The sequence below is a fragment of the Pholcus phalangioides genome, unplaced genomic scaffold (genome assembly GCF_987345545.1).
Source record: "Pholcus phalangioides strain wild (caught in Gottingen) unplaced genomic scaffold, Ppha-v1.0 ptg000015l_1, whole genome shotgun sequence".
In the NCBI taxonomy this organism is placed as follows: Eukaryota; Metazoa; Arthropoda; class Arachnida; order Araneae; family Pholcidae; genus Pholcus; species Pholcus phalangioides.
The window spans coordinates 20,669,870-20,680,546 of record NW_028301608.1 but is presented as its reverse complement, the minus strand read 5'-3'; the positions used below and the strand labels follow the sequence as shown (position 1 = coordinate 20,680,546).

The 10,677-nt window shown below is 38.0% G+C and overlaps 1 protein-coding gene across 1 annotated transcript; it reads left to right on the top strand.

The window, feature by feature from the left end:
• The first annotated feature begins 620 nt into the window (after positions 1-620).
• On the top strand, positions 621-9,928 carry LOC149075649 (cystatin-1-like). The gene is made up of 3 exons (XM_089245426.1): positions 621-927; positions 6,795-6,872; positions 9,740-9,928. Exons 1-3 carry the CDS (start codon positions 697-699, stop codon positions 9,851-9,853), a joined length of 423 nt encoding a protein of 140 aa, XP_089101552.1. The 5' UTR covers positions 621-696; the 3' UTR covers positions 9,854-9,928.
• The last annotated feature ends 749 nt before the right edge of the window (positions 9,929-10,677 follow it).

The following is a 10,677-nucleotide window of genomic DNA, read 5'->3' as shown; positions in this document are numbered from 1 at the left end:
TATTTCTTAACCTTTTTTCACGAAAACATTTGTAAAGCTTCAGCTGGCGATTCGTGGCTGAGATAAAACAACTTCACCAATCATCCCCCATCACAATAAAAACCTTACGTAAGTGCCAATAAGAGGGAATTCCAGAAATGAGCTGTTGATCACACACCCCGCATTTTACATTTTATTCTCTCTTAATAAATTAATTTTTATTAGGACTCTGATTTTCATAATTCTTCCAGCGATTTGCTTTCGTGCAGCGGCCTCTGTTGACAAAAATTTGAACTAAATATTTTTTTCTCTACTAAAATAAATCCGTGAGAATAACTTTTTGGCAAACCGGCATTCAAATACACCATTTCCTTCATTTTTTATGAATTTTTGAATTATTTACGAATTTATGTGACACCCTGTAGATGCGCATTGGCAAGCATTGGTGACGACGTTGTCCAAAGTATTTAGTATCGTTTTCTTTTCGTTTTTTTTAGGAAACAAGAAAAAACTGGGTAATAGTCTCTTGACGTTCTTTTGTTTTCTCCTTCAGCACATGCGCTATAAACAGTTTCGAAACCAGAATTGCTATAAAAAAACACACGAACAAATACAAATATATTTTATTAGGCAAAGACCGCTTGAACAACGCAGGTTGATTCCTTTATTACGCGTGTTTTATCATTCTCGTAAGAATTTCAAACCTTTCTCTAAAATATGGGTTCGTTGCCGTTAATTAACATGAAATTCATCGTGCTTATTTCTTGCACCATTTGCGTATTTTGTTCTGAGGAGGAGGATATTGCTCTTGGTGGTTCGATCGAGGAAAATCCCGATGATGAAAGCGTCGTCCAAGTTGCGAACAAAGCTGCCGAAAAATTAGGAAAATCCTGCGATAGTTCTCTGGAAGGAATGGTTGCGAATAAGATATTATCGGCTCGATCACAGGTGAATATAACCATTTGGTTTATTATTTTAAATTTCTGTCATGTGCTCATAAAATATTGATATAAAAGTGGCCACGGAACATGGTTCCTGCCTGGGTGCTGGAACGATTACAGTCTCGGCTGTCGGTATATTTCAGATTTCATATTCACGGTTGCATTCGCGATGTCTTTCGCTCGTTCAGAAAACATTGCCGACAATCACTGGAAACCCCGCCCCCAATTTTTCTACTTGTGTGACACAAAGCAGAAAAAGACGAAAATTATACAAGAAAACAAAATTTTATGGTTTGGGTTATTCATAGATTTTCCGTATTCGAACTGACTCTCAGAGTGAATACCGAGGGACAATGTATATTACCATTTTTTGTTTTTTCACTCTATAAAGTCACTATAGCTGGGGGCCCGTAAAGCTCCCAGCCTGCTCCAAGATGTATAGGGGGGGGGGGGTCATACCACGGAACATTGCTACTATTCATCTTTTTCAACGCGGTGGTTTTCAAACATTTGCCGTCCGCGTGTCCAATGTCATAACAAGATTTATCCACGGCTTCCCAGAATAGTCTAAAAAAAAGGACCACCGCAAAGCACAATGTCTTCAGCTCACCGTGGCACCCTTAACAAAGGTTGGCGACGCCCCCAGGAGCGAGAAGTGCACTTTGAGAACCAGTGTTTCAACATATTAATGAATAGCCTATTAACCGCTTAAAGGCCGACGAAATCTTACACGATCCCCTCCTATGTGTCACAATTTTTTTCGATCACACAACCACGGGCGTATAATATATATATATATGCCCGTGTCAGTTAAGAGGTTAAATAACTACTGTAAAATTATGGTTCCTCTGTTTTTCAATCTCCTCATTCTTGAAGTTTGCACATACAAAGGATATCCCAAAGCTGATGGGGCCCATTTGGAATATGAGTAATGAACGGGGATATAACGTTTGTTGCATTGGTATTGGCAATTTAATTTGTCTTTGACAATTTTTTTCATCTTTAAATGGCAACTTCACTTGTCTTTAACAATTCTTTTGACGTTACTGGCAACTTGACGACTTTTTTTGGCAATATCCCGTATTTTTTTTATAATAGAAACATGGTCATGCTAGATATTTTTCGTGTTGCATGTGTAGATATTTTTCAACCTGGACAACTTTCGCTGGCCAGATGGAAACCACTTTGAGTTCCGAATTTCCGGTTATAGCGACTCATTTCTTTTTTCCTGTTAATCAGTGTTCTTTATAATAATTAGGGTGATAAGATTACGGTAAATGTGATGAATCCGTTTATTTTGCGGAATCACCTACCATTTTTGTAAGTTTGATAAGCTTCCCTAAATTTATCACTTTTACCGTCGATTATGCATAATTCCCAAGCGTCGTCCATGACAGAATGAATCGTACTAAATTCATCACATTTGCCGGTTATTATGCATAATCGACATTTCGTATTGGTAAGTGGAATAAATCGGTCCCATTTCCGTGATAACATTTTATTATCCAGATGAATATCGGAATCAGATTTAATGGACTCTGATTTAGCGAATTTTTCCGCATATCTTCGAAATAACAACTATAATTAGCTCATATTTGACGAATTCTGAAACCTGACCTTGATATAATAAACGCCTGTTTGACGAATTTTACGATTGTTACGATTTACATACAATAAATCTTTTTCCCCAACGTTAGGTATGAAAAACAGACGAACATTCCCTAGATGTAATCAGCTCTAATCTCAACGATTTCTTGAGAAAACGTCATCAGCATGGAAACAAAAATGACGCTTGCCGCCTGGCAGTCGAGCCGTTAGGAAGCTAGCCTCTCACTGTGCAGGTCTGGGTTCGAATCCCGGTTCGGGCATGAATGTTTACCAATGAATTCCCTGGACGGATCATGCTGATCCCTTAGGAATACGTGAGGATCACAAATTTAATTTAATGCGTCGTTGTATCCGAGGTGGTTGCATTTTATCGACGCTATAAGCAATGTTCATTAACATTATTCTTTATGGGAATGAGTACGAACAGTCAATAATTACAGCCGAGGTGTCGTTACAACCGAAGTCGTTATAACCGAGTTTGACTGTACGTTGGGAGTCGCGCATATGCACACAACACGTTCTGCATGCACAAATTCCTTAGAAATTTCCCAAGGGAATGTTTACGAGATGCATGTGTGGTTAAGTAGTACGGTGAAATTCCTCTTAACGGAGACACTCCACTGATGGAGTCACTCCCTCTTTTACGGCCAAATAGTATTTTCCCTTGGTGTAATAAAAGTATGCCATTGAAACCCTTGATAAACGATCACCCATTTTTTACGGACGAATTTTATTTTCGTTCCACCAGTGGCCGCAAAAGAGAGGTTTTACTGTACTTAATCATCTCATTAATTACACTAGTAAACAAATTAATACTTTCTAAATCTCTTAAGCTAAGCAAATGGGTGGCTTTACTTAATGGACGGCTTTCCTTGGATCAGCGTGGAGTCACTTCGGTTATAACTGGAGAAACCGCGAGACACCTAGACTGACGCAAAAATCAACGTAAGCACTTCAGCTCCCCCCCCCCCCCTCTCGGAACCGGGTATCTTAGGTAAAACCAGAATTTATTGATATGCCAAAGATTAATAGTGGTTAATAGATTAGTGCATCGTAATGAACATTATGTAAATCTAAGAATCAAATAAATCAAGTGAAAGTGCAACGGGCACCAATAATAAATTATAGAAAGTTGTGTAAAATCATATCACAGGAGCAATCAAAAGTTTGATCGATCAAGGATTACATGACAGAGGGGTGGAGCACCCCATTCCGCTCAGACAGTTCAAACGGTACTAGTGTCCTCTTGTCGAAGCAGTCGATTGACGGTGTATTGATAACTCATGCGGTCAATCCTATCCACCCCTAAGAAAATTTTACGGGAGCCACAGAAAATTAACTTCAGATGGTTCTTCAGATGAACCAACTTCACTACCACTGTGGTGACGGTAGAGTTCGAACACGGGTTTTCGCATTCGACCACCACAGTGGTTTAGTGTACACACCTAAGTTTGACTGAAGTAGTCTTGAATGAAACGGTTTCTGCTCAGCTCTGCGAACCCTTAGCCCACCACCTCAAAACCCGGCACCATTTAAGCCTCTTACAGAGACCTTCCTTCAAGGTTAGACGCAAACACGTCTTACCGGAATGGAATCTCCAACACGAATGATTTTCAACAGACGTTTCAACACCTCCAAAATGTATTTTTAAGAGATTCCGTTGCTCAATAATGAGCGAGAAAGAAATTAATTTGTTAAAACACATTGTTATTCAACTATGGTAAGAGCGAATCACAGTGGTGAGCAAACCGTGGGTCGTGTCAATGAACTGAGGTGAGGTTGGGGGTCATGAGAGATTCTCCAAAATAAAAACTTACAAATAAGAAATTTTTATTAAAAACATGTCAAAACTAAAGAATGGCTTTATTCAGCTGAGCTAATTACCATGTATCATACAGAAATTTGTTTTGTAATGTAATTTTGTCGAATTCTGCTTGTACAATAACCAATATGTCGGCTACGTCATGCCAGAATTCCGAATGTGCAATGTCCTCGCAAAAAAAAGGACGTGGGAAATGACATTTGAATGGATTCTCTACCCGTGTTACTTTATGGAAGCTATTTTCCTAAGATGTTTTGTAACGTGTGCTTCAAAAGGGATACACACAATTTAGATCAGCGGTTCGCAACCTTTAGTGAATCGCGGAGCCCTTTCCAGTACATAATTTTTAAATGGGAGCCATGTTTGACTCGAGGAGCCCTTTTTGTATATAATTTTTATGGTGGAACCCTGCAGGCCTGTTTTTTTCATTTTATATATATATCTATCAAATTTACTGTTGCTAGTTTGTGTGAAGAACCGAGCATTGAGTTCCCGTTTTATTCGTCACGGATATTTTACGTAGGTTTGAACCGGTACCGAGAGCTACCGCACTGGTGTCACACTGAGCTGAATTATGATTTGATCGCCGGTTCCGCGGCACATATTTTTTGGCCGTTCTTATTTCAGGTGCCGCAGTGGTGGTTGGCTGAAGTTGGTTTCCTGTGGTTCCCAACTTCGAGGCGCGAATGCGAGTAGAGATCTCCCCGTTAAAAAGTCCCGCCACACAGGGCAACAGGCAAAACAGCAACAAATCATCCGTTCCAATTGACAATAGACTCCAAATCAAATGGCGCAATCACCATTTAATAAGATTAAAATAGCACAAAACTTCGTTCTTGTGTGGATAATGTGACAGGGTGACGTGTTCTTAACGATGTGTGAAATCCAGAGCAGGGATCTTCAACCTTTCAGTCACGGCGGGACAAATTAAAACATTCCACGAAGCCCGCGAGCCACTAAACTCGCGTAATTTAATCACATCTTAATAGAAGGTGCCAATTGGCTTAAGTTAATAAGGGACAAAAATAATTGAAGACTTTTACTTATTCTGAAATTATTTTTTTTATATTAACTATCAATTTTGGTTAGTTCTGAAAACATTTTTAGCTAATTCTGGAAAAGTCATTGATTAACTACTGAATTCAAAATTATGTTAATTTTCATCTGAAATCACTATAAATGATTTTATTTCGGTAATTCTGAAAAATTATTTCCTTCTCAATAATCTTGAAATGATTTCTTTCATTAATTATGCAATCATTCTTTTAATATATATGATTGTGTACTAATTTCTATCACAAATTGCGAAATTATTTCTCTCTTTGATTTATAATTTATTTCTTTCGGAAGTTTTGAATTTTCATCAATATTCTAGAATTATTTCTTAAATTAATTTTGGAATTAATTTTAGAATTAATTCTAGAATTATTTCTTTGCTTAATTTTGGAAATTTCCATCAACTTATTTTCTGGAATTATTCATTTCATCAATTATGGAATCGTTTCCTTCATGAATTACGAAAATATTTCTTTCATTAATTTTAGAATTAATCGTCTTTCAATGTTATAACAATTTTCTGAAACCTATCGGAGCTAATACGGGAAAATGTAGCCCGTGGGCCATGCGTTGATGACCCCCGATCTAGAGGAATACATTAAGTTTTCTCTAATGAAAAATCTCTATTACAGATTCATCATTATGCTTTTAAAAAATAGTGTCTCCAAAAAATGGTGTAACTTGACTATACACTGTATATAGGTAACAGGGCGTATGGTATTTTACTGGCGAACCGTTGATCCTATAGGCATACTTTCAACTAGAAAAAGTATCGAAATAACGTGTAATACTCAGATATGCCATTCGTGTTGCAAGGGGTTGTATAGTTATTAAAATAAATTTTTTAACATTTTACACAGAAATCCTGTGCTTTAAAAACCCAATTAGAAAATTGTTGCCTTGTCTCTCTCTTGATGCCAACAAAAATATTCCACGTTTCTGACTGCATTATTTTCCGAGATATTCCAATGCAAAAAAGGAGGAGGAAAGTTGGGGGAAAAAACAGAATTAAATGCGGGTAAAACAGTTTACCCGTTTTTAACGCTGTCCCCCCCAACTTTTTTCCGTTTTTCGAATTCGAATATCTCGGGGAATATTGCATTCAGAAACGTGGAATTTTTTTTTGGCATCAAGAGAGATTTTTCTAATTGGGTTTTTGAGCACAGGATTTCTGTTTAAAATGTTAACATTTTTATTTTAACAACTATACACCCCTTGCAACGCGAATGACATATCTGAGTATTACGCGTTATTTGGATACGTTCTCTAATTGAAAGTATGCCTCTAGGATCAACGGTTCGCCAGTAAAATAGCATACGCCCTGTTACCTATACACCCTGTGTACTTCCACCCTTTGTTTCTTTAGTAATTAGTTGTTACTTTTACAGGTTGTTGCCGGCTTGGAATACAATATCCACATGGAATTGACACCAAAAGATTGTGGTGCTAATTGTGGTGCGGAAAAGGTAACTCGATCTCATTTAGCTATTTTTAAAAATTTGCATCTATCACATAATAAAATTCCATTCATTACTTATTCAGTTACCGTCAGTTTCTTACCTTTGGTCCGAGACAGAATTGCACACATTACACTTACCGAGACTCTGTTCCTCATAAGTACGGGCTTTGGGCAAACACGATTTTTTTGGGTCCTTTATATATATATAGCACAGCATTCTTTGCGGCAGAGGCGTACGCAAGGGCAGAAGAAGACGGAAAACCGATGCTGATTTTGGCATCCGAATGGCCATTGGTCCTTGGGCAAGACTTTTAGGAATGACTTTTTGGACCCTGGGCAAGTGTTTGCCAATGCGAGGAACAGGCCTTGCAATAACCGAACAAATGATGCACGTAACTGCAGTCAAACTCCGTTGGAGCGAACTTGAAGGGGCCTAAAAATTGTTTCTCTATATCCAATCAAAGAACATCCTATGTGACGGGACTGAGAATTGCGTTCGTTATACGCGGGCGTTCTTTATAAGCGAAGTTCGACTACTGCTTTATATACAAACATAAGGTATTGCGTTCCTTCGATATGAAATCACCGACGACGCAATTTGCCCTTTCTAAACATAAGCAAATTTTCTGAATGGTGATTTTTGATTTTTTCGGTGATTTATTATTTAGTCATTTTAGCTATAATTAGCAACTTTGCGTACCCATTGTCATACTTTTTAGTAAAAATTGGTGATTCCCCGTACACATGGGATACATGAAAGATGATTACTAGAGTTGGACTCAAATCGCTCGAATGAAGTTTTAATGGAATATAAAATAGGGGAGTCGGAGAGAGAGATAGTGAATATGAGTTGTACACTTCACGTGGTACAGGCTGTCCCGAATCGTTTGCACAGCGGATATCTCTGCCACCGTAGATTTTAGGAAACATACTTTCAATTACAGAAAAAAAGTTTTCACATGACGTGCGGTTACTTAGAATCCCAACATTTGTTTGAGGAGGTCGTATGTAAATGTAAAAATTAAAACCAACTTTTTATACATTCCCCCTGTGCTGAAGCTTCCACTTATTAAAATGTAGATCCATCTCTGAAAAGTCATTTGCAAAAAAGTTCATATTTTTAAATGCAATATTTATTGAGATATTAAATATATAAAATTACTATGTTTTGGCAACTTATCACTGTGTTTCCAAGTTTTCATTAGCTCAAAAGTTGACATTTTTGGGACACAACACACACAAAAACCGAAATAAACTCTGAATCATATTTTTTTTATTCCCAATGAATAGCGATTACATTTTTTGACAATTATTTTGACAGTTACGGAATTTTTACAACTTAGAACTTAAAGATGAAATCACCGTATTTTGATACGTTTTGCGATTTCTGAACCACATTGGCGATAAATGCTGAAAACTTCAAAGTCAAATACTTAGAATTTAAACGACAGGTTTTTTTTGACGACAGATTTTCCACTACTGGTGATGGTTTCTTCATCTCAAAATTTCTCTTCGAAGAAATATCATCACCAGTTGAAAACGTGTCGTCAACATTTTTGCGTTCTGCCATTATCAATTAAACATAAACTCTATAGCAGTGAAAATCAAAATTCCCAATACGGTGCGACAGGATTATTGAAATGTTGAGTGATGTAGAACTTCTCGGTGTACGGTCAGAGATTTGAATTAGAACATCTTGATCGTTAGGCCACAATATTTAGTTTATCCCATCGAGCTTATTCGATGCTTTATCCACCAGGGTTCCCTGGCATAAACAGCATACTTTGAAAAATCATATAAAAAGTTCAATTAACCTCAAAAACTCAGTTCTTCCGGCGGAGCAATGCAATCGGAACAGATTATCCAGGAACATATTGCGCTATTTTTAAGAGCCATTGGTAACAAATTGTGTCGCTGTAAAGTTTTAGTCCATGTTAAACTCGCGTAGGAACCATTACGACAAAATTTTCAAACGTTTGTAAATATTCAGCAACTGAAGATATTTCGATGCGGTTTGCGGCAGAGAGAAATTGACAGGTAGGTGATGGGGCATTTTCAAAATTATTGTCAAAAGGCTTCAAAAGTTTTTTTTTGTAATAAATCCCGTCGACTTATTAAGCACAAATGAAAAATTCATATCTAAAGAAAAAAGCCACTAAATTTAACGCAAGTTATCTCTAATCCTTCCTCTGTTTATTACCCTTATTATTCGCAGATTTAATTGGAGACAGATCACTGGGATATTTCAGTAGACCATCTTTGAAAGTTACACTCGACCAGTGACGTCACCCATGTTGTAGCTCCATTAGATGCCACGCGGCTTCCAGTGACAAATTTGATCATCCGTAACTTTTGAACGCATCGTCGAAAAAACAACCCGTAAGAAATAACACGAACCGCGCAATTTATTATATCCAACAGCACATTACTATGATATATACGCTGGAGCATTTCGAAAGAGACACAAATATAGCATCTTTTCTACCCATGCATAAACACGTCGTCTCCCAAGAGACGGATCTCGCAATACTCATCTGACGATACGATTGCTTCTGACTTGCGTTGCGCACTTCCTGAGAAGTGAGCGTTTAAAGAATTTCGTGACGCAACTTTTTTGCGAATGTGCTCCCAGTATCGTCAGATAATTTAATTAAAAGACGTATTCACGTCAAACACACGCGTATACGCTTCGAGGAGTACCGCAATGTTCGCCATGAACAAACAGGACGGAGTTTTCTGATACGTACAATCATGTCAAGTCTATAATTACAATCATTCAATAAATCAGTCTCACAGCATTTTCTTTTAATGTACGATATCAACTTTGTCTGCAAATCCAGTTAAGCGTAATATGGTTGTCATACTTTATTTCAGAAACGTCGTTGTGAGGTGACGGTCTTCGAGCAGTCGTGGACTAATATCTTTGAAGTTTCGGACTACGATTGCGGTGATGGGAAAAAAGCCTGCGTGTTGGAAAACAAAGGTTGAGATACTCTCTTCGAACGAAAAGTTCGAAGAGAATGCATATTTTCCATTTTATGTATTTTTAGAACTGATTTAATCTTGGCAATAAACTCTGATTTAAATATGAGCCAGTTTCATTTCATACAATAAACTTCTTGATGAGACCAAGTGTCTATTTCAGGGGTGCACAGCCTCCGTATGTGGCCTGCATTTTGTCCTCAAAAGCAAGGCAGGGGCGGCTGGTTAGAAGGGACGGTAGATTAGTTTTTGTTTAAACACATAAATTTTCAAAATTTTTGAATAATTAAAATTCACGACGCCACGCGCTGTCTCTTTTTGGGGCCATGACTTGACAACGGAGATGTTCAGAAAACTTGAGGAACAAAACCTGAGACCATAATACAACAAACACTGTATCACACGCGGCATGCAGGACCGTTTTAACGCATGGGCCTTACACAGGCACGGCCCAGGGGGGCCTCAAATGTATAGGGATCTCGTGATAATGAGATTTGGCGCTGTGATTTTTGGAGAGAGAGCATTGAAATTTATAAGCAGGCACTTTCAGCTAAAATCAGGGGCCCCAGAATATCTCTTTTCCCGGGGGGGGGGGGGGAGCATGGCGGGGTTAAGACGGCCCTGGCGGCAAGTAAGCAATTTGGTACCCCTACCCAGTAGTTTTTTTAGGAGCAGGCAAAGAACGAATTCAAATTTTCACTTGTACAAAGCCTGAAGCACCAGAACCGTCTTGCACTTCCCTAGTTTCTGTCCTAGGAACCTTGGAGTAGATATTTTGGCGTTAATATTCAACTCTATGTTGGAGATTTTAGATTAATTAAAAAAAAATT

Bases quoted from the DNA above. Each gene is read 5' to 3' on its own strand.
- LOC149075649 (XM_089245426.1), top strand. From the start codon at position 697: ATGGGTTCGTTGCCGTTAATTAACATGAAATTCATCGTGCTTATTTCT. The intron at 928-6,794 runs GTGAATATAACC...TTACTTTTACAG, and splicing joins TATTATCGGCTCGATCACAG to GTTGTTGCCGGCTTGGAATA. The intron at 6,873-9,739 runs GTAACTCGATCT...ACTTTATTTCAG, and splicing joins CTAATTGTGGTGCGGAAAAG to AAACGTCGTTGTGAGGTGAC.